General features: G+C 47.9%; 1 protein-coding gene across 1 annotated transcript; it reads right to left on the bottom strand.

Moving 5' to 3' along the window:
• Nucleotides 1–19734: 19734 nt before the first annotated feature.
• Nucleotides 19735–20901, bottom strand: LOC120837645. Its single transcript, XM_040207152.1, has one exon. The coding sequence runs from the start codon at nt 20899–20901 to the stop codon at nt 19735–19737; it is 1167 nt and encodes a 388-aa protein (XP_040063086.1).
• Nucleotides 20902–24314: the final 3413 nt, after the last annotated feature.

Here is a 24314-nt window from a genome sequence, read left to right as displayed (position 1 = left end):
CTTAAAGGAGTTTACAATTTCAATGTTGCTAGAATTTAAATTTAGGTCTTTTGTAATATTTACAAGTTTATTTTTCGGGCAAAAAAGCACGGCTTTTGTTTTCTTCACATTTATTTCAACGCGTTGTTCTCACTCCATATTTCTAATCTAGACAGAGTCAGGTTTGCCATATCAATTAAGGTATCAGTATTATTTGAATTAAAGAGTATACTTGTGTCGTCAGCGTAGTTGACATATTTTGCATTTGGATTAATATTGGTAATATCATTAACATATATATTAAAAAGGAAAGGACCCAAAATGCTGCCCTTTGGTACGCCAGAAAGAATAGGTTTTATCGTGGAGGAGTTTTCATTAATACTAACATATTGCATCCGATGCCCCAGATACGACCGTATTAACTCTAAAGCGTGCCCTCGAATTCCATAATTATCTAATTAAGAAAGTAGAATTTGATGATTGAGACAGTCGAAAGCTTTAGTAAAGTCTATAAATATTCCAAGGACCATCATTATGCTTTCAAAGCTTTGCAAAATGAATTCTTTTTGAACAAGTAGAGCAGATTCCGTAGATTTGTGCTTTCTAAAACCGTACTGCGACGCTATTATCAAGTCGTACTTATTAGAAAAGTTAGTTAATCGTGTATGAATGACTTTTTCGAGTGCCTTGGAAAACACTGGCAATGTTGAGATGGGTCTGTAATTTCCCAGTTCATTTACGCTTCCTTTTTTATGCAAAACTGAAACCTTAGCAATCTGCATTCGCTTAGGAAATGCTCCTGTGGCTAGAGAAATATTAAATATGCGAGTTATCACTGGGGCTAACAAATGAATCGCGTGCCTTACAGGCCTTATTTGAATACCATCTACGTCACAGCTTCCACTATTTTTAAGCTGAAAAAATACGCTTAACACTTCCGGTTCTACAACAGGGTCTAAAAATATCGTGTCACTATTTCTTTTATCGCTAAAAATAGCAGCATTATTTGTTGCAGACGTACTCGCAACATTTACAAAATGTTCGTTGAAAGCATTTGCCAATGAGCAACCAGTAAGGTCAGTGCCGTTATGCATAATTTTTTTTTTCAATAGAACTGGATGGGCGATCACGATGAGAAAGAGATTTTAGCTGCTTCCACGTGACATCTGCACGACCCTGTGCGGCTTTAAACATGTCGAAATGATAACGCTGTCTCGCACGCCGTAGTTCTTTCGTTAAGTTGTTGCGATAGTTTTTGAATATTGATAGATCATTCTTGTCTCTTGACTTCGCGAATTTACCATACAAGACGTTTTTTGTGTTAATTTTGCAAAGTAGCTCTGGAGTTATCCAAGGTTTTCTTATGCGTTTATTTCTTTTTATAGGTGTGAAGGGAAAGTATGTCTTATACAAACTTAGAAATAATTCAATAAAAGTGTTATAAGCACCATCGGCACTAAGTTCGCAAAGTATGCTATTCCAATTCGTCTTTGAGACAGCGATTTCGAAGGCGTTTAGTCGATCTAAAGTTATTTTTTGAATGAGTGTCCGCTTCTTTTTGCAGACCTTTTTCGGGACGTTTTTAAGAGAAATGAATATGGGGAGGTGGTCACTCAGATCACAACCAATGACACCGGCCTTTATATATTCAACAGAGCTATTCGGAATGAACAAATCTATTAGCGTTTCAGATGAAAGAGTAACACGTGTAGGTCTATTGATAACATTTGCACAGCCATTTGCACTGATTAGCGATTCTAAAGTCCTTTGAACAGCGGTATCAGCACACATATCAATGTTGAAATCCCCACCACATATTACAATGCACTTTTCTTTGTTAACAAAAACCAAGAAAGATTCAAAAAATTCAAAAAACGACTCAATATTACCGTTTGGTGGTCTGTAAACCGCTGCAAAAATATGCTTATTATTACGTATACACAGTATTTCGTAATCCGGAGTGATAACACTGTAATCACTTTCTAATTCACAAAGAACATACTTTGTCAGTATCGATAAACCACCACCGCGTTTGTCAGTACGATTTATATAAAAAGAACGGTACGAAGGCAGTCTTAATATATCAGTCTCTTCTGTTTACCATGTTTCAGTAAGCATTATTACTTCAAACTTAAAACCAAATTCGTCAAAAAGCAACTCGAGTTCGACAGCTTTGTTTTTTGCCGGCCTAACATTTAAATGAAAGCACGTCATACATGACATATAGTCCGCGCCAAGATTACTTTTCAAGTTTTGCGGTAGCACAAGGCCTTCATTTGCCATTAAAAATTAAGAGAACGTACGTATATAGTATCAGTGCCCACCCTCGGATAGAAAATTGTAAATAAATTGTATAAAAATGTCCTTCATCGTGAAAGTATTCATTAAAAATAAAGCTGTTGTGATAGCCGTACTTATATTGCCTGTCTGCCGCGAGGTAAGTGTGCTTTACGGTTGCCATTTCAAAGAGAAAAAAAAAAAGAAAAAAAAGTTTATCATAAGTACTTTCTTACTTAATCTTTTCCAGATCGCCCACGTGCTCAATTCGAATTGTCGGTTCGCCTTCTTGCTTCCTCACGTACGAGCACCCTTCTTTGTGCCAAGCAAACTTATAGCCGAGGAGTTTGGCCTTCATTCTGACGTCGTAAAACAACTGTCTGTTTAATGCCGTCATATTCTTTGATAAATACACGTTATCATTACCAGTTTTCAGACCTCAACTTCTGCTTGTTATGAAGCCATGCGTTACGCTCATGTTGATTAACAAAACGCACAATCACCATGGGCGCTTTTTTTGCTCTAGTTGGAACGCGGTGGACCGCCTCCACGTTTTCTTTTGTCAGCCGTGGAACTTCTATCTTGTCAGCGATTTTGTTTAGTTTTTCCAGAAGGTTTTCATTCAAAGTTTCCTTAAGACCGTGCACTTGAGATTGTTTTTCCGTCCATATTGTTCCAACTTATTTAGTTCTTTCTTCGATTGCGCAGTTTCATCAGTCTTTCGGTCTTGTTCCAGTTGGTTTACTTTCTTTATTAATTGTTTAATCTCGCTGTCGTGTTCTTTCAACTTTTTTAGTACCTCGTCGTAGTTGTCAGACATTGCCTGCACTGACTTTTCAATGTGCATGACGGTTTTTTTCATTACTGCCAACTCGTCAACTTGTTGTTTGAGTGGCGCGAGTATTGCCAACATGCTCGTTATTTGACTTAACTGCTGCTGTACATCTGGTGTCACCTTTGTAGTCGACACATCTTCATGAGTGCTACGAAGTTTTCCCTTAGCTCCCGGACACGTTTGGCACTTCCAGGTTTCTTTAAACCCCGGCTTTTTCCCCCGGAGCGATTTTTCGGTTTGGCCCGCGCAAGTACCAAGGTGATAACTGGAGTGGCATTCGGTACACTGCAAAACAGTGTTATCATCGTATATTGTCTTTTTACAATGCAGGCACAAGTCATCAACGTCATCACTATTAGACATTTCAAATGACAATCTCGAGCAGCAGTCAGCGACAGGGATTACCGAGTGTTTAGTTAAAAATAAATACACTTTTTTCTACCTGCAGAAACAGGCGATTAGTGTTTCGCCAGAAAGCCCTGTCGCCGACTGCTCTCCGTCGAAGCTGCGACGCCCCTTTTTCCAGTGACTCGGGAGCGTGGAGTCGCTGCAGCCGCTCTTATCGCTGATGACCCAGTCGCCTGGTTGCGGCCGCTGGCTTGAATCTTGTCAGTCACAAAATTGAAAACGTCGTCTTGCAGGTGTTGATGCCGCGCAGCTTTCCGTTGGCGAAAATGACAGGATCTGCAGAAACAGGCGATTAGTGTTTCGCCAGAAAGCCCTGTCGCCGACTGCTCTCCGTCGAATGTGTGTGTGTGTCCGTCGTTTGGTTTTAATCGTCACCTAGGTTAGCCTAGCACGGGGTAGCTGGCATGGGCAGGTAACGTAAAAAAAAAATTACAGTCGGGTTATGGTTTTTGTGTCTCGTAGAAATGCCAACATGGCTTTCAGGGTGTTCTGGCACTTTCGTCCGGAACCGTCGGGTGCAAGGATGTCATTTGTTGTGAGGTCGCTCTTGCCAAGTCTTTTGCGCAGTGCTGCTCGTTGAGTTTCATATGCTGGGCAGACACACAGAATGTGTTTCACCGTCTCTGCGGAGTTACACTGGGAGCAAAGCGGGTGCTGCCCCTTACCTATCTTCGTAAGGAAAGCATTCGTGTAGGCCGTGTTTGTGCGCAGGCGTCGCACAAGAGTCTGCGCCGCCCGAGATAGGCCGGACAGCGCACCTCTTGGTAGCGCCGGTTTTGGCTTGCTGTCTTGAAGGTGCCAGTGGACGTTGAGTGCCGCCTGCTGTGGGTGTGGTGGTGTGGGGACAGTGCGAGGCGCTAGGTGAGCCTCACCGGCCAGACTGTCAGCCCGTTCGTTGCCCTTAATGCCAGTGTGTCCTGGGATCCACTGGAAACATACCGTAGATCCGTGGGTTAACAGGAACGATAGAGTTCGTCTCGCTGCAGTGGTCGCGGGATCCGCGCACTCTGCATTGGCCAGTGTCTGGAGGGCACACCTTGAATCGGTGAGGAGCACCATCCGGTGAGGTGACAGCTGGGCAGCCGCTTGGAGGCCTTGTCAATAGCCACTAGCTCGGCCGTCGTGGAGGATGTAGGCGCCTGTAGCCTGCCGCACCATTCCAGGGCTAACTCCGGGATGTAGAAAGCTGCCGTGCTGGATGTTCTAGCCTTGTTTACAGAGCCGTCCGTGTATATCTGCAGCCAACCACCGTAGCGTTCTTCGATGTGTTTTTCCACAGCTTCTCTGAGAGCGTTGATCGGTCCAACTTTTTTGACTCGCAGGCGCTTGATCCGTAGCTCGCTGGATACCTTGGCAACTTCCCAGGGCGCTACCCTCGCTTCGCTCGTCATCGTCGGTAGCGGGCCGGCTACACTGTTAGAAAATTCCATCAATCTACGTGGAAAAACCGAATAGAACATGTCCCGTTTTCTGGAAATGCATACAATGTGGTGTTTGCTTTCAAAAACGGGAACTGTACCATATGCATTGAAATGTGCTATTTAGGCAATAAGTATGAGCTTATCCGTATAAATAAAAAAAGCCTTACAAGACTACAGTTTATAGTCGGTTCAACTGGTATAAGCGGATTGAACGCGCCCAAAAGTGCCGGATATCCAGCAATTTTTATGGAACTCTATCAGACCGCGGAAGTACAGTGCCCGTGAGCCGTGTTACGCCACGCGCAGGAAGACATCTCTCACCCGCGCATGCGCAAGCCGCTGCCGGCCGGTGTGGGCCCGCGAGCTGCGGAGTGCTGCTGCCCGTTCGGAAGGCGAGTTCGACGTTGTTATCGCGTCGTCAGAGGCGTTCAGCGGTGCGTAGACGGCTTTGTTTTCCAAGGTACAGTCGGGAGCAAAAGTTTGCGGGGCGCGGGAGCGCGTGCCGAAATGCATCGCCGCGCCGTCCGACGGCGCGCCACCGCATTAAGGAGACGCGCTTTGCGCATGCGCGCTTTTCATGTCCGCATTCATGTCTCTTTCGCTCGTTTCTTTCCGACGCACTCCTGATAACAGGAGTCGGCGCCAGGGGCGCGAGTTAGCGCTTCGCTGGCTGTCATGCTGCGCGTCTGCTTCAGCCGCCGCGCTTTGTCACGGAGCTCGCGTAGGGAAGGGGAGGGGGTTAACCAGGCGCTCCGTCACCCGGCGCGGCTGCTCTGGCGGCTGAAGAGGACGCGAGGCATGACAGCCAGCGAAACGGCAACTTGCGCCCCTGGCGCCGACTCCGGTTATCAGGAGTGAGTCGGACAGAATTACGAGCGAAACAGACATGACTGCCAGCACGAAGGGCGCGCATACGCAAAGCGCGGCTTTTTAATGCGGCGGCGCGCCGTTGCACGGCGCGGCGATGCATTTTGGCACGCGCTCCGGTGCCCCGCAAACTTTTGCTCCCGACTGTACGTATACGTTAAGTTGTTCCTAACGCAGTGTTATTTTACTATCTCTAAGGGTGTCGTATATTCCAAGTTCGGGATGCCCAGCGTGTAGCGTCTCGTCTTCCCCGCTGCATAAAGCTAGGCCTTTTATAATTCCTGATTCGGGGCGGCATACTGCCCGACCCTACTTAGTATTGATGGTATGCTGCGCTGCGTAGTTACGCGGAAAAAAACTGGAGAAATGTGCAGAAGGACAGACAAAAACATACATGAATTGGCGCAGACTAACAACTGTTTAATTTCTTTCTCTTTTTTCTCCCCCGACCCGTATTTCCAAAATTGCGGCTAAGAAAACGAATGGTTGATGTCTTGAATTTGTTGGCTTCTGAACTTGATGGTGTTTGCTGTAGCTGCCTCTTTGATATACGAACTGGATGGTGTGTTTTTTGTAGCGTTTACCTGGGGCCTGATGTTTGCTCCGACAAGTTTGGTATCTTATTGAGTAGATCTATTTCTTCTTGTCGCAAAGCTAGTGATAGCTCACTGACGCACGCTCCGTGTCTACCCGAGGCCATGTGAAAAGCCTCGATTATTTCACGCTCTGTTCTGTCCTTTCATCTGGCCAAGATGGAAGTAGTGTCAAGGAGAGCTTTGCAGATGCATTTTGAACAATGCGCTGCAAGGTTGCCAGGTGCTTGCAGTTGTCCGCATGCATGGTTGTGCTCCCTTAGTCTCTCGTTAAGGCATCTCCCAGTCTGCCCGACGTAGGATCTTCCGCACGACAGTGGTATTTTGTATACCACACCTTCGACACATTCAACAAATTTGCTCCTGTGTTTCACTTGACACAGTGCCTTGCTGTTGGTCTCGTCCACTTCATTGTTGACCCTCCTGCATAATCCTTTGAGCCTGAAAGGGGCAGATAGTGACACTCTAACTTCGTACCTTGCGGCGATGTTTTTTATCCTGTGTGAAAAATTGTGTATATATGGCAGTACCACCATTGGTCTTTTGTTCAAGATCTTCTCCTTGGTTTTGCACTTTCCTGTGAGTGCGGAAATACATTTTTCTGCGACAGCTACCAGTACGGGTTCAGGATAATCGCTTGCGTGTAGTCTGCTTGTCTGCCTCTGTAAACTTTCTGAGACTTTGTGGTGACACGATTTTTGAATTGCTCGCCACATGCATCCTGAGGCAACACTCCTCTTTACTAACTTTGTGTGTCCAGAGTCATACGGCAGAATTCGTTTTTTTCTTCTAGTTTTGTACATCCAGCATGTGTGTCTGTAATCAAAAGTCATGTGGATGTCCAAGAACTGAAGGCTGCTTTTCTCAGGTAACTCAAAAGTAAAATCCAGTCCTCTGTGCGCTTCTCGAAACTTCTCCATGATCTTTGAACGTACCTTGTCTGTTAGTTTGTGTATTGGAAAACACACCAAAAAATCGTCTACATATCTAAAGCACTTGCTGACTCCATTGTTCTGGAAAAACCCCTTTAGTTCTCTATTTCCTTTTGCCATGTACAGGTGGTACTGCCATATATACACAATTTTTCACACAGGATAAAAAACATCGCCGCAAGGTACGAAGTCAGAGTGTCACTATCTGCCCCTTTCAGGCTCAAAGGATTATGCAGGAAGGTCAACAATGAAGTGGACGAGACTAACAGCAAGGCACTGTGTCAAGTGAAACACAGGAGCAAATTTGTTGAATGTGTCGAAGGTGTGGTATACAAAATACCACTGTCGTGCGGAAGATCCTACGTCGGGCAGACTGGGAGATGCCTTAACGAGAGACTAAGGGAGCACAACCATGCATGCGGACAACTGCAAGCACCTGGCAACCTTGCAGCGCATTGTTCAAAATGCAACTGCAAAGCTCTCCTTGACACTACTTCCATCTTGGCCAGATCAAAGGACAGAACAAAGCGTGAAATATTCGAGGCTTTTCACATGGCCTCGGGTAGACACGGAGCGTGCGTCAGTGAGCCATCACTAGCTTTGCGACAAGAAGAAATAGATCTACTCAATAAGATACCAAACTTGTCAGAGCAAACATCAGGCCCCAGGTAAACGCTACAAAAAACACACCATCCAGTTCGTATATCAAAGAGGCAGCTACAGCAAACACCATCAAGTTCAGAAGCCAACAAATTCAAGACATCAACCATTCGTTTTCTTAGCCGCAATTTTGGAAATACGGGTCGGGGGAGAAAAAAGAGAAAGAAATTAAACAGTTGCTAGTCTGCGCCGATCCATGCATGTTTTTGTCTGTCCTTCTGCATTAACTTCATTTCTCCAGTTTTTTTCCGCGTAACTACGCAGCGCAGCATACCATCAATGTCAAACCAACTAGCCCAACTCCAAGCATTCATTATTCCTACTTAGTAGTTGGGCACTAGGAGGGCACAGTTTTCGCAGTACTCCCGCATTATTATGCCAAGCCGCTGTCAACATGCGTGTTTCAGCGCGTCGAATTAAACTTGTTTCGCCGCCAAGTTCAACCTCACATGGTTCAAAGTTTAGCGCTTGATCGGGGAGGGGGATGGGGCAATTGGAGGATGAGGGAAGATTGGATTAGAAGGCGTGAACATTGGTCAGTTATGTTTTAAGGAACGAAGTATTTTCATAAGGTCGAAAGCGTAATATATTCTCAATACAGCGTTTGAGAAACGGAGCTTGTTTTTAACTTTTTTTTTTTAAATGCGTCTGAAAGCATAATGGAGCACTGCGTTCCTCTGCTACTCGACCGTGTGAGCGATCTTGGCAGCTTGCTAAATATGCAGTGAAATAAGGGTGGCACCTGCTTGATGCAGAGAAATAGTGCAGGCTTTTGCATCTTAGGAATAGTAACGCATTATCGTGCGATATTTTGAGTCGCCCAGTAAACTTATCCGCGCTGAGCCAGTAATCAATCATCGTCGTGGTAATACTCGTGTGCGTGCCGCGGATGCTCCAGGCGTTTTGCGTACTAAATTAATGCCATTTTTTCAGGACTGATATTTCCTAAATAACTTGAGCTTCTGATAAACGAATTTGCTTCAAAATTACCCCGGTCGAGTTGAAACCTTTATTGTAATAGGTGGTATTCACTGGACGCCACATCGGAGCTCTCTGAACGCTGCGCATGCTCAGAGTGAACTCCCGCTCATGGCCTGAGGACACCCTTTTTATGTAGAGTAATGCTACATGCACGACGTCGTGCAGCTCAACCGGAAGTGGCTGTACGCACGACGCGCGTTGATGTTCTTTGATTGGACGACCCGAATACTGGCCATAGTGGCAGAACTTCGCTCTGCCAATAAAAATTACTGTAGAGCCCCTGAAACAAATATTTTCGCCCCATCATGACCTAACCAACCTCGCAATTCACGAGCTTGCTCGTGAATATGCGACCAGTGTCTCGCATTATGCATGCAGCCTCACACATTCAGGAGCATGCTCGTGGATTGTAACTGGGTTTTAAATGTCAAGTTCACTTTTTTTTTTTTTTTTTGAGGATGGGATTTGACTTGTTTTCATCGCTTATCAAGTTCATTCACCTCAACAGAGTGCGATTTCTCCTTGTGAATTAAAGGAAAATACTGTATATATCACCGGAATAAAGCGATAAAACTCGTGGATATATATGTTAACCGGAAGAAACTGAGAATCTCCTCCCCAGATAAAAACTGAAAAGGTGTGCCATGTTTGAAAACAATTATAACTCCCAAAGTCCTAGGTATTAATGTTCTCAAACACAGTTAAAATCATAAACGTTCGGTTCAGCGTTCCTTTATGACTAAAAAAATCGACTTTTTTTTCAGGCAGAAACATCTTCGACTGCCACTGGGTGGCACCAGGTGCTTCGAAAGAGTCAGCTTCCTCTCTGCCATGGAGCTGATGTACGCCACATACCTAAAGTACCCTGCTGAGTTGCTAGCAGCGTTGAAGTTCGTTTAGGGGTAACTATAGATGTGCCTTTCAGTTATGAAAATGTGCGCTGTGAATTTGCTTTGGAAAAATGTATCCTATGGACAGTTCTAATTCCTTCAGGTGGTAGAATTGTCTAGTGGATATTGCATTTCATGAAGAAATAAATAGGCGATTTTTTTGTCTGGGAAGCAGCGATAACTGCTAAATACTTTTTGACAGCGTTATATTTATTGAAAGTACCCTCATGGCTTTCTTTAAACAAATCTTTAAACAATTTGACAGCGTTAATGACATAATAGGCCGTTAGCAATAAATTATGTAGCTAATCTGTTATCGTGTCCTTGCCAACATCCTAAGCAGTTTGGCATACTTTTGAATGATGGTGTGCTCTTCAACGTATTTCCGGCAAAGCCAATTTGGCTTAAAATTAGAAATTTCGAAGACTGTAATCGACTTATTTTTCGCAAGAACCTAATTTTCGCAAATCGCCTACGATTTGAAAAAAAAAAAGGTCCCGCGAACAATTCTGGTAAAATATAAACACATTGGAAACTATATTGAGATCCCACCGCATCGTGAAAATTAGAACCCGCAAATTATTCCAAAACTTCAACTTTGACCTCAATCGGGAAATATTGAGCCCTCGAAACATATATCGTTTACATTATATAATATGGTACAAGTCAAAAAAGTTCAAATTCTGTTTTCATTTGGCAATGTGCAATGTTTCTGAAACTTATAAGAACACGCCAACTGTTCATTACCTCATAAAAGTGCTAACTTGTCGGTGGCCGAACGACGACTATAACATGTTGCTTAATGCAACAATTTTGTGCGCTACGTCATGGATTGATGTAATCTCCAGAGGTAATACAGTAGCGTGTTCCTTTGGTGAGTACTGTACATACACAGGGCATTTTTTTTTATCTTACAGATTTGTTTAAAGAAAGCCATGAAAGCTACACTTATTCGGTTTCTGCGAGTGAGTTATACGCCAATGGGGACATTATGTGGGTGGCTAATCTTTGCGATTAGTCGGCTAATTAATTAAAATTTGTTAAATAACTTTTTAATTAGTGAAAATAGACATATGGCTCCAATTAGAAACTTGCTGAGCGTTATCAAAAACCACTAAATCAGTCATTTTTAGAAAGACTTTCAGCGCGTGAGAAGCGTAGTTGTGCATTTAAGTTACAACTCGTGGAGCACATACAAAGCTAGCTGTCGCGGTAAGGCGCCTGTGCGATTTTTCTGTCTCTTATTTAGCCCCAGCCTTGTACCTGCTCCACGAGTAGTAACTTCAGCGCACTGTTGCTCTTTTCACGCGCTCAAAGTCTTTCTAAAAATTACTGATTTAGGGGTTTTGGACGACGCTCAGCAAATTTCTAATTGGAACCATATGACTATTTCCAGTAATTAAAAAGTTAATTAACGAATTTTAATTAATTAGCCGACTTATCGCGAAGATTAACCACCCCCAAATCCCCCCTGGGCGTATAACTCACTCGCACAAATCGGATAAGTGTGGGTTTCATGGCTTTTTTTTTAAACAAAACTGTAAGAAAAAAAAACAAAAAAAAACGCTCAGTGTAGCAGACGCATAACGATTCCTCAAACGTATTGCAGTATTCCCATGTAGATATTAAGAGTTTCATTCAGCTTGGTCGCACTTTTGCTGAGGCATTGTCAATTACATTAAACAAAGTGTCTAACTTTCGGCAGCAATTCGGAAAGAAATATGTTCTGTAGAGCAGCATATTAGCGTTAGCATTTGTGTTTGTTTGGCACGTTCAACAGCAACCTGGAACATGTTGTACCATGTTTTTGTTGAAACTTCGAACTAAGAAAGGCAAAGGCCTGATGTTAACATGCTGCTTTCTAGACACCCTTATTCACAATTCGCTTGAAAATATTCGTTGCTCACATTAATTGGATGTGCTGCAGTAACTGCGTGACCTGCTTGGGAGGACCGTTTCTCTGTAAGTCATATTACTATGTTGCAATATAATGAAAGAATCAGTATGAATCCGGTATTCAGATACATTGTCATATAGAACCAATACTAGAACTTGTGCATCCTACGGAGCATGCAACTTATATTTTAATCCGCCTTAGTATCGATCGGCTTCAAATACATGAGCCCTTGTTCTGCAGGGGCACACGAATATACCTGTGACCGGGTTATGCTCATCAGTTAGAATAAGTAATATGAACCAAAAGACATGAATGTTCAGTGTTTTAATATTAACCGCAATGTTCTGCTTAAGCGCTTCAGGCAAGCTTTTTTGTAATATTGCATTGACTGGTACTCTGAATTCCTTTTTTTAACCGAAGTATCGTTGGGTACAACTTTACTAGACAGGCGGGCTGGTTAATATGACATTCTACAAACCGAGATGGAGGCTCCGAAGACATACGTTCCAATTGAAACGGATGTGTTCGTCCTTCTTTGTAGCCTCCGTCTCGGGTTGTAGAATGTTTTAGCGTTGTGTGCTGACACAAGATCCGAAATGTGTCCAGTTCTTACTGAGAACTGATGCCAGTAAGCTGAATCGTTTTTTTTTTTTGTTTTTGTTTTTTTGTGTACAATCACAATTCGTTTTGATGCAAGGATCAGACTTGGAGGCTCATGGTGTGTGCACGGACTGTCCAAATTAAGGGCGTGTCTCGGCTTGAAAGTATACTATAGACGAGGTTTAGAATTTGTCCAGATTGGATTACTAACCGATAGAGAAGTTAAAGAAGGAGCCAGGAACTCCTTAGCTTCTGTTATACATCCTCCTCTAAGAAATCCCACCCATTATTTATGTTATCTTTTTTTTCAGGCGACTTGTGGCAATGAACCCGCAGGAGGGGTCCCGGCAGTCGTCAAGAAAAGTTGCTCTGGTGCATCTGAAGGCGCAGGGAGCCCTCCAAAAGTTCTCGAAGTTCCAAAAGAAGTGGAAAGAAACTTCGGTGCTTGTTTAGATTAATATTTCTTTTCTATTGTTAATATTGTCACGGGTGGTGACTAATAAACAAGAAATAAACAGGAATAAATAAACGTTTAATGTGGCGAACTTGTGCCAAAAATAAAAGGGTACAAAAGAAAGATAACAACAGAGCGTCGCGGGCGTCGAAGGCGGCGAAGCAGCACGATCAAACGCTGAGGCGAGACTGACTCGACAAGGTCGCGGGCGGCCTCTTATCTGGAGTACGTCGCTATCTCGAAGATTCGGCGAAAGCGGCTCGAGCGTCGCGTGATCGGGGCGAGAATGAACACGCACTTTCTAGAAAACACAAGCAGAAGATACATGGATATAAATAATAGAAGTTACGTGCGTGCGCTACATGAATAAACGGGAACTTTCTGGAGGTCCGTGACCGAGCGTTGCTTTCTCAGCCCTGCGCGCGGCATTACTCCCCCCTTTAAAAGTGCATCGCCCCGATGCAGTGTAAAACAAAGCAAAATAAAAAAGAACGATAAACTCAAGAGTCTTTTGGGGCATGCACATAAGGTCCACAGTCCTATCGAGCGTAGTACGGCTTCAGGCGCACGACGTGAACGACCTCAGGTCGTGGTGGGCGGCGTGACGATGTCCGTGTTCCGTCGGGCATCACCTCGTAGTTCAGCTCGCCGAGGCGACGAAGTACCTTGTATGGTCCAAAGTACCGTCTCAGCAGTTTCTCACTGAGGCCGCGGCGACGGATGGGCGTCCAAACCCACACCCTGTCTCCGGGCTGGAAGTGAACGTCCCTGCGACGAAGGTTGTAGCGGCCCGCGTCGGCGCGTTGCTGGTCTTGAATCCTGAGTCGGGCGAGCTGGCGGACTTCTTCGGCCCGTTCAGCAACCACCTGGGCGTCGTCGCTCTCACTGTCAGCTGGCTCATGGGGCAGCATCGCGTCCAGCATGGTCGTTACTTTGCGCCCATGCACCAGTTGAAAGGGTGTCACTCCGGTGGTCTCTTGTACGGCCGTGTTGTAGGCAAATGTGACGTACGGCAACACCTCGTCCCATGTCTTGTGCTCCACGTCGACGTACATGGAGATCATGTCGGCGATGGTTTTGTTGAGTCTCTCCGTCAGCCCGTTGGTCTGCGGGTGGTACGCCGTGGTGCGGCGATGGCTGGTGTGGCTGAGACGAAGGACTTCTTGCGTCAGCTGGGCCATGAATGATGATCCACGGTCTGAGATCAGGACATCGGGAGCGCCGTGCCGGAGGACAATGGACTCGATGAAAAACTTGGCGACTTCAACAGCCGTTCCTGATGGAAGGGCTTTTGTCTCGGCGTACCGCGTGAGATAATCGGTTGCGACGATTATCCATCGGTTTCCTTGCGTCGACGGTGGGAAAGGTACGAGTAAATCCATACCGATTTGCTGGAATGGGGCAGATGGCGGCGCAATAGGCTGAAGAAGTCCTGCCGGTCTCGTCGGATGCTTCTTCCTTCGTTGACACTCGTGGCAAGATCGGGTGTAGTGGTGTACTGTCTTCGCAAGCTTGGGCCAGTAGTACTTTTCGCGTATCCTCGCAAGAGTCCTGCTGTAACCAAGGTGTCCCGCCGTCGGGTCATCGTGGCAGGCTTGAAAAATTTCTTCTCGAAGACTGGAAGAGATCACCAACAGCCACGCCGTGTTGCTGTCGCTGAAGTTCTCCTTGTACAGTACGCCTTGTCGGATGGAGAAGGTTGGCAGTGTTCGAACAAAACCGCGGGGAACGGCGCTTCCTTGCCCCTCTAGGTGTTCGATGAGTGCTCGCAGCTCAGGGTCGTCTCGTTGGAGGTCTGCCATGTCGCTTACATTCAGAGCGCCGAGGAAACACTCATCGTCGTCCTCTTTGGTGCAGGCAGGACCGGCCTCGACTGGGGCCCTTGACAGGCAGTCGGCGTCATTGTGCTTCCGGCCGGACTTGTACACCACGGCCATGTCGAACTCCTGCAGTCGTAGGCTCCACCGAGCGAGGCGTCCGGAGGGGTCCTTCAGATTCGCCAGCCAGCAGAGCGAGTGGTGGTCTGTGACTACGCGAAAAGAACTTCCATACAAATATGGGCGAAACTTTGTTATTGCCCATACGACAGCGAGGCACTCCTTTTCGGTCGTTGAATAGTTCCTCTCCGCTTTAGACAGCGTCCGACTTGCGTATGCGATAACTCGCTCGGCTCCGTCCTGCACTTGGACTAGTACCGCACCCAGTCCGGTGTTACTGGCGTCGGTGTGGATCTCGGTTTCAGCAAACTGGTCGAAATGGCCAAGAATCGGGGGCGTCTGGAGTCTTCGTTTGAGCTCGTCGAATGACCTCTGGTGTTCTTCTGTCCACTCGAACTTTACGGCGTCCTTCGTGAGGTGTGTCAGCGGTGCGGATAGCTTGGCGAAGTCTCGAACAAAGCGCCTGTAGTAGGCACAGAGTCCGAGAAATCTTCTCACGGCCTTCTTGTCAGACGGCGGCGTAAATTCAGTTACGGCGCGGGTCTTCTCGGGGTCAGGTAGAACACCCTTGTTGTTCACGACGTGGCAAGGAACTTTAGTTCCCCATAGGCGAACCGACACTTTGTTGGCTTGAGTGACAGGCCGGCGGTCTTGATGGCTTGAAGCACGGCTCGAAGTCGTCTGAGGTGTTCGTCGAAATCTCGTGAGAATACCACGACATCGTCCAGGTAGACGAGGCAGCTCTGCCATTTCAGACCTGCCAGCACGGTGTCCATGACGCGCTGGAAGGTGGCTGGTGCTGTACAAAGTCCGAACGGCATCACTTTGAATTCGTATAGTCCGTCGGGAGTGACGAAGGCAGTTTTCTCCCGGTCACGTTCGTCGACTTCAATCTGCCAATAACCACTCTTCAGGTCCATCGACGAAAAATATCGGGAGTGGCGCAGTCGGTCTAACGTATCATCGATGCGGGGGAGCGGATAGACGTCCTTCTTTGTCACGGCGTTCAGTCGACGATAGTCCACGCAGAACCGCAGGGTTCCGTCCTTCTTCTTTACAAGGACGACTGGGGACGCCCATGGGCTCCTTGAGGGTTGAATGATGTCGTCGTCGAGCATCTCCTGGACTTGATCTTGAATCACTTTCCTTTCCTTTAAAGACACCCGATACGGCGACTGGTGGACAGGAAGTGCGTCGTCGTCGGTAACAATGTGATGTTTCGCCATTGGTGTTTGGCGAATCTTTGATGTCGTGGCAAAACAGTCACTGTATTCGGCCAGGAGATCAATCAGTTGCCGGCGCTTCGTAGCTGGGAGCTCGGGGTCAATGTCGAGCGGCGGCGGCGTCGTGCTTTCCTGCTGTGGCGACGAGGTTTCCTCGGAGATTGCGGTGACCACCGCTGGCGCTTGAAGCTTCTCGACGTGGCCCACGGTGGTACCCTTCGTTAGGTGCTGCGGCTCCTCTCGAAAGTTCGTCACAAGAACAGTTGTACGTCTTTCTTGGAGATCCGTTACGCCTCTTGCGACGCCAGTTCCTTTTTCGAGGAGCAGTTGGACGCTGCCTTCCAGAAGAGCTTCACCGTGCATAGCGGCGTCGGCCATAACGGTGACGAAAACACTCGACCGCGGCGGTAGGTTCACATGGTCGGCGATAACTCGGATCGCGGTTGATGTTGTGTTGGTCTCCACCGGCGGTAAAACAGGTTTCCGCAGCGTCAACTGGTTTGCCCCGAGGTCGATGACGGCGCCATACTCGCAGAGAAAGTCCATTCCGAGGATAACGTCCCTCGAACAGTCTTGCAGAACGACGAACTTCACAGGGCACGTTTCACCGTGGATCTCGACGCGAGCAGTGCATCTCCCGACTGGCGTGATGAGATGTCCTCCGGCGGTTCGTATTTGGGGTCCATCCCACGGCGTCATGACTTTTCGCAGGCGGCGAGAGAGCCTCCCACTCAAGACTGAGTAGTCTGCTCCGGTGTCCACGAGTGCCGATGAGTCGAGGCCGTCAATAACAACGTTTAAGTTGTTGGACACCGAAGCAGGAGCGTCGTTGTGATGCGTATCGTCGGGAGAGTGGGAGCGCTCCGTCGTTCGTGGAGGCTCTTTACGTCGGTCGTCTTCGGCAACTCCACCTCCAGGGGTTGCCGCGCCTAGTTTCCCCGGCGAGGAGCGAGGGGCGACAGGCTTTCACGTCGGGGTCGGTGCATCGGTGAAGCTGGACGTCGCGGTGACGGCGACCGGAACTCTCGGCGGGACGCAGGCTCGGGGGACTGGGGTCGTCGCAGGTACTCGTCGATCTCCCGAGGGCGTTCACCATACCGGGGGCGCGGGTCGCTTGGGTGGAATCCGCGCAGCCCGAGTCGACGGTATGGGCATCGGCGGTAGGTGTGGTCTGCCTCCCCGCAGTGGAAGCACAGAGGGCGTCGGTCGGGCGTTCGCCACACATCGGTCTTCCGGGGTGCACGGGGCTCCTGGCTGGCGTACTGGGGCTGGTCGTCGTGGCGTCGGTCGTGCTGCGGCGCAGGAGACTGGCGTCGGGGCGGCGCGACATAGGCGTGAGGAGGAGGCGGTGGCCGTCGGGCCACTGCGGCGTAAGTTAGCGCGGGTTCTTTGGAGACTGCTGCGCTGATGGGAGCCCCTGGTTGAATGGCTCTCTGCACCTCTTCCCGCACGACCTCAGCGATGGAGAGCGAAGCTGGTCGGTCCGCGGCGGGTAGTAGCTTTCGCAGCTCCTCCCGGACGACGTCGCGAATGATCTCGCGAATGCTTGGGATGCTGGAGCCAAGGTCGCAAGCGGACGGCGGAACCGCGCTGACGCCGGGTAGCCTCTGGTAGTGGCTGGCTCGGGCTTGCAGGGCACGCTCGATGTTCGTTGCCTCGGCGACAAAGTCTTCGACAGTTGTCGGAGGGCTGCGGACAAGGCCACCAAAGATGTTTTCTCTCACGCCCCGCATGAGGATTCGTAGCTTCTTCTCCTCTGTAGCCCGAGGGTCGGCGCGGGCGCTCAGGCGCAGGACGTCCTCTACGAAGCCGGTGACACTCTCGTTGGGGCCCTGGGTTCTGGTTCGCAGTAGGTCCTCGGCTCTCTCTCGGCGGTGGTGGTTGATGAAGGTAGCCTTGAGATCGTTCTTGAAAATGTCCCACGACGTCAGGGAGGACTCATGATTCTCGTACCAGTGCTTGGCAGTCCCCTCAAGCGAAAAATAGACATTGTGTAGGCGCTGCTCGTCTGTCCAGCAATTGTGGCGGGCAACGCGTTCATACTGGTCAATCCAGTCTTCGACGTCTTCGTACTGCTCGCCGTGGAATGGAGCCGGTGTCCGAGGAGCGACGGGTAGGTAGACGACGGCAGGAGCGGCGGGGGGGTCTGCGACTGGTTGGCCATCGTCGGCTGCCTGGTCCTGGGGGGTAAAGGTCCGTATTCCGGGTGTAGCCCTTGGGTTCGGCGACTTGATCGAGTCTCGATCTGGTCTTCGTTGGGTCCTCGGGAGCTTGGGTTCGGACTTGCAGTGCGGGAACTTGGGGGGCTGCGCTGCACGAACATGCGGTACCCCGCACCTCCACCAAAATGTCACGGGTGGTGACTAATAAACAAGAAATAAACAGGAATAAATAAACGTTTAATGTGGCGAACTTGTGCCAAAAATAAAAGGGTACAAAAGAAAGATAACAACAGAGCGTCGCGGGCGTCGAAGGCGGCGAAGCAGCACGATCAAACGCTGAGGCGAGACTGACTCGACAAGGTCGCGGGCGGCCTCTTATCTAGAGTACGTCGCTATCTCGAAGATTCGGCGAAAGCGGCTCGAGCGTCGCGTGATCGTTGCGAGAATGAACACGCACTTTCTAGAAAACAAAAGCAGAAGATACATGGATATAAATAATAGAAGTTACGTGGGTGCGCTACATGAATAAACGGGAAATTTCTGGAGGTCCGTGACCGAGCGTTGCTTTCTCAGCCCTGCGCGCGGTAATATTACAATTTGTTGTATAGGCCAAGATGGTTCTTTTCGAGATGTGGCATGTCAGCATAATTTTTGGTCAGATTTTTTTAGGAGACTGCTCACTTTGATATTTTTTTTTTTATGGCTGAGCTGCCCCCCAAAATATTTGCGGCATGAACTGTGTTTTTTTTATTGTGTATCTGCTCTAGTCATTTAAAAGAAAAATAAATGTAAATATTTTTGAAGCAGCAAACTGTTCAGTCTTCTTTGCAATGGGTCCGTTCTTATGGGTTGGAACCAAAAGGACCAAGCGTGAACTTAGTTTGATAACGATTTTTTTACAAATGTTTATCTGCCTTTATTCCCGTCACTACACGTACAATGCTGTCTAAACTTGACGTAGCATGTGAACACTTTCTCATGGCATTCCTGGCTGTTCTATTGAGTGTATATGTCACAGATTCATTGTTCTGTTTTCAGGATAGTGTTCGCATTAGATACGACAGTTCAAATTTTCCATACATACAAGTTTGGGGAACATTTGCGCATTGCAGGTAATTTTATGTTGCAGAGACGTGCATCAAGTTGCGCCTGCAAACTGGCAGGACACCCCTGTTTTGCATGTCGCATATCAACTTTTTCAAGGAGGAGCTTGGCATGTGACATACAAAGCCCGGATGTACTCATGAATAGCGGCAGTAAAATAAAATGGGGCGAGTACTATCACAAACAAGACTGAACTTTTTCCGTACGTACAAGAAATGTAACCTGTGTCGTTTTGGACGCATTGGAACATGTAATGTACTTCGTAAAAATGGTACATGTTGTGGCATGGCTTGCAACAGAACATGTGCTGCTGTGTGCCACGATGGTACATTTTCTGTAGCATACAGTACTTGTTCCGTGATGATGGTGTATGGAACTTGTTGTGGCTGCCCATACAGCAACCACATGTCCCGTACTAAAGAAGTATGGAACATGTTCTGTAGTCCGGTAATACAGTACATGTTGTGGCAACAAGGTTAGCATGTATGTGTCCCATATTTTGACAGGAGTTTTTCTAACAGTGTATGTTAAGGAAATTTTCTACCGTGTCGTGCCATGACCCTTTGGTCCGAGCTTGGATTCGCTGCAGGAACCACCTGCCTGGGAGAGTCGTAGAGAGCCGGGCTAACTGGGAGAGTCTTCTGGCTCTGGCCTGGACTGTAAGCGGCTCTGCGCCCGCCTCCTGGAGTACCACAGCATTCTTGGCCGCGTTGAGAATTCCCAGTGCTGTACGTAGCCCGCGTCTGTGCCCTTGCTCCAGCCTCTCCGTATCCGTCTGGGACGGGAACATGTAAGGAAGCCGGTACAGGATTCTAGACGTCACCAGCGCGGACTGGGCGCTAGTGATGGTCCGTTCTGTGCAACCCCATGTGGTACCCGTCATGTGGCGGACAGCGTTCATGGCCGGTCTGCATTCGGCGGTTGTCGCTTTCACTGCTTGTGTCCAGCGCAGCCGACTTGTGATGACAATTCCTAAGAAGCGTTGTTTGTTCACACACGTGAGGGGTTTTCCTGCCAGTTTGATGTCAGGGGGGCGAAAACGTCGACCATTTCCGCGCACCGGCATCCAGACTGTCTTATCCTGGGAGAGGGATAGCCCCGATTTGGTCAGGAAGGTGTCTACCGCTTGAACGGCGCTTTGTATGCTGCGGTGGATCTGCGTGGTGTAGATGCCCGTAACCCAGAGGCAGATGTCGTCTGCGTAGATCGACACCTGAACCGGGAGAGGGGTCGAAGGAAGAGAGAGCGGTAGTGGTGCCATAACCATGTTGAAGAGAATCGGGCTTAGCACGCTTCCCTGAGGCAGTCCTCTGTGAAGCAGTCTTGGCGAGCATGCCGCGCCTTCAGCTCGAATCTGGATCTTGCGTCCGGTAAGAAAATTGGCCAGGAAGACTTGAATTTTTCCGGTCAGTCCAATCTCAGTCAATCTCCGGAGTATAGTCGATGGCGGCACGCCGTCGTAGGCTCGTTCCACGTCGAAGAAGACTGCCACCGTGTTCCTCCGCCTGTTCTTGTTTTCCTCAAGGTCGTTCGTGAGGTCCAGAATGCTGTCTTGTGCTGCCAGCCCTCTCCCAAAGCCAGTCATGCACTCCAGGAGACACATGCGTTCTTCCAGGTACCACCGAAGGCGCCCCTGCACAAGTCTTTCGAACAGCTTACTTATGCACGAGGTCAGCGACATTGGGCGGTAAGACTCAGCTTTGTCTGAGTCTTACCGCCCAATGTCGCCTGGCTTCAGTAGTGGAACAACCGTTGCTACTTTCCATTCTTCTGGGACGTCGCCAGAGTCCCATATGAAGTTGAACCAGGTGAGGAGGGCCTCGAGTGCATCGTTCGTTAAGTTCGTGAGCGCCTGGTAAGGGAATCCGTCGGGCCCAGCTGCAGTCTTCTTACGACACTTCCGGAGGGCGCTTTGGAGTTCCGGTGCAGTAAAGGGGGCATCTACACTGTTAGAAAAACTCCTGTCAAAATATGGGACACATACATGCTAACCTTGTTGCCACAACATGTACTGTATTACCGGACTACAGAACATGTTCCATACTTCTTTAGTACGGGACATGTTGTTGCTGTACGGGCAACCACAACAAGTTCCATACACCATCATCACGGAACAAGTACTGTATGCTACAGGATATGTACCATCGTGGCATACAGCAGCACATGTTCTGTTGCAAGCCATGCCAGAACATGTACCATTTTTACGAAGTACATTACATGTTCCAATGCGTCCAAAACGACACAGGTTACATTTCTTGTACGTACGGAAAAAGTTCAGTCTTGTTTGTGATAGTACTCGCCCCATTTTATGTTACTGCCGCTATTCATGAGTACATCCGGGCTTTGCATGTCACATGCCAAGCTCCTCCATGAAGAAGTTGATATGCGACATGCAAAACAGGGATGTCCTGGCAGTTTGCAGGCGCAACTTGATGCACGTCTTTGCAACATAAAATTACCTGCAATGCGCAAATGTTCCCCGAACTTGTATGTATGGAAAATTTGAACTGTCGTATCTAATGCGAGCACTATCCTGAAAACAGAACAATGAATCTGTGACATATATACTCAATAGAACAGCCAGGAATGCCATGAGAAAGTGTTCACATGCTACGTCAAGTTTAGAGAGCATTGTACATGTAGTGACGGGGATAAAGGCAGATAAACATTTGTAAAAAAATAGTTATCAAACTAAGTTCACGCTTGGTCCTGTTGGTTCCAACCCATAGCAACGGACCCATTGCAAAGAAGACTGAACAGTTTGCTGCTTCAAAAATATTTACATTTATTTTTCTTTTAAATGACTAGAGCAGATACACAATAAAAAACACAGTCCATGCCGCAAATATTTTGGGGGGCAGCTCAGCCATAAAAAAAAATATCAAAGTGAGCAGTCTCCTAAAAAAATGTGACCAAAAATTATGCTGACATGCTACATCTCGAAAAGAACCATCTTGGCCTATACAACAAATTGTAATATTAACAACAGAAAAGAAAGATTAATCTAAACAAGCACCGAAGTTTCTTTCCACTTCTTTTGGAACTTCGCGAACTCTTGGAGGGCTCCCTGCGCCTTCAGATGCACCAGAGCAACTTTTCTTAACGACTGCCGGGACCCCTCCTGCGGGTTCATTGCCACAAGTCGCCTGAAGAAAAAAAGATAACATAAATAATGGGTGGGATTTCTTAGAGGAGGATGTATAACAGAAGCTAAGGAGTTCCTGGCTCCTTCTTTAACTTCTCTATAGGTTAGTAATCCAATCTGGACAAATTCTAAACCTCGCCTATAGTATACTTTCAAGCCGAGACACGCCCTTAATTTGGACAGTCCGTGCACACACCATGAGCCTCCAAGCCTGATCCTTGCATCAAGACGAATTGTGATTGTACACACACAAAAAAAAAAAAAAAAAACGATTCAGCTTACTGGCATTAGTTCTCAGTAATAACTGGACACATTTCGGATCTTGTGTGAGCACACAACGCTAAAACATTCTACAACCCGAGACGGAGGCTACAAAGGAGGACGAACACATCCGTCTCAACTGAAACGTATGTCTTCGAAGCCTCCATCTCGGTTTGTAGAATGTCATATTCTGCTCCCATTCAGCTCCCATTCAGCGCTGCTCCCATTCAGCGCTGCGCTCTGAATGGGAGCAGACGCATGCTCACGCGCTCGCTTGCTATCATGGCCCAGCCGCTGAAAGATGTTTCCGTGGGTTTGTCTGATAAGGAGCCACACAAAGATTTGTGTGGCTCGTGCTCCAACCGCTTCTACGCAAAACAGCAATACCTAAAATGCTCGGCCGGCTGTAACCGCCGTTTTCATTGTAAATGCATCGACGTGCGTGCCGAAGACTACAACGTACTTATGGAGACTGGTTTCAGCACCTACAAGTGTACATCCTGCATTCGACGGTCATCAAAGCCTAATGATTCCGGAGACGAGGAGGACTCGGCAAGCGTTGAAAAGACACCGGCAGTTCCGTCGATTGTGAACGGTGAGTCGCTCTCTTCGGAGGCGGTCCACATGTTCACAACTATTCTGAACAAGCTGGACTTGCTCGTGACTGAAGTGAAGTGCCTGAAGGCAGAAAACAACAGCATTCGGTCTGAGCTGTCACAAATCCGCAAATGCCTCCCGAGCTCGAGACCGATGCAGGCTGGGCCACGAATGCCTTACGCTGCTGTCATGTCGGCGAACGCGAGTGCTGCTCCACCTACCACGAATGCGTCTGGGACCCTCGATCGACAGTCTTCGCCAGCTTGGACTGCCCCTGACATCGGCAGTCACAAGACGGATTTGAACTACGATACCGCTACATCGGCTGCGTGTGCTTCGACGGTCGCGGGCCGTGCGGGCCAACCTGTTCCGGGGGTCAACTCCCCAACGAACGTTACCGAGGACGGTTTTGTGCCGTGGAAGTCTCGACGCCAAGCAAAGGCCTCCAGTGGAACGTCCAAGAACTGCAAGGTAAAATCTGTACCGCGCAAGGCGCTGTCGAAGGCCCTGTTTGTGTCTAGGCTAGATCCGGACACATCGGTTACAGAGGTGCTCGATATTATCAAGCCTGTTCTTAAGGCAAAGATCGCCTCTTGTGCTAAACTTAGGACAAAATACACCTCGTATTCTTCTTTTCATATATCTGTGGAAGACGAGACGTTCGAGGCCTTAAATAACCCTGAAGTCTGGCCGGAAGGGTGCCTGTTTCATCAGTTTTTCGGGAAACTGGACGCGTCGCGGGTGTCTGAATCAATAGACCAAAATGGCAGCGTCGAAGAACACAATTAAGGTATACGTACTATCAAAACGTCCGCGGATTACGAACGAAGGCAGATGAATTTTCGTCCAACCTAGCGCTTTCCTCTTTTGACATAATCTGTCTTACTGAAACTTGGTTATGTGCCGAAATACATGATTCACAATATTTTCCGAATGACTACACTGTGTTTCGCCGCGATCGTGATTATAGCGCCACTGGTCAACGTTTCGGCGGTGGGGTGTTAATTGCAGTCTCGAGCAAGTTAAAATCGTGCCGTAGACAAGACCTTGAGACTTGTGACGAGTGCGTATGGCTCGAAATTTTATTGCGT

Source organism: Ixodes scapularis, unplaced genomic scaffold, assembly GCF_016920785.2.
Source record: "Ixodes scapularis isolate PalLabHiFi unplaced genomic scaffold, ASM1692078v2 PGA_scaffold8__174_contigs__length_109621045, whole genome shotgun sequence".
NCBI classification, from domain to species: Eukaryota; Metazoa; Arthropoda; class Arachnida; order Ixodida; family Ixodidae; genus Ixodes; species Ixodes scapularis.
This window is presented reverse-complemented; position numbering and strand designations above follow the sequence as displayed.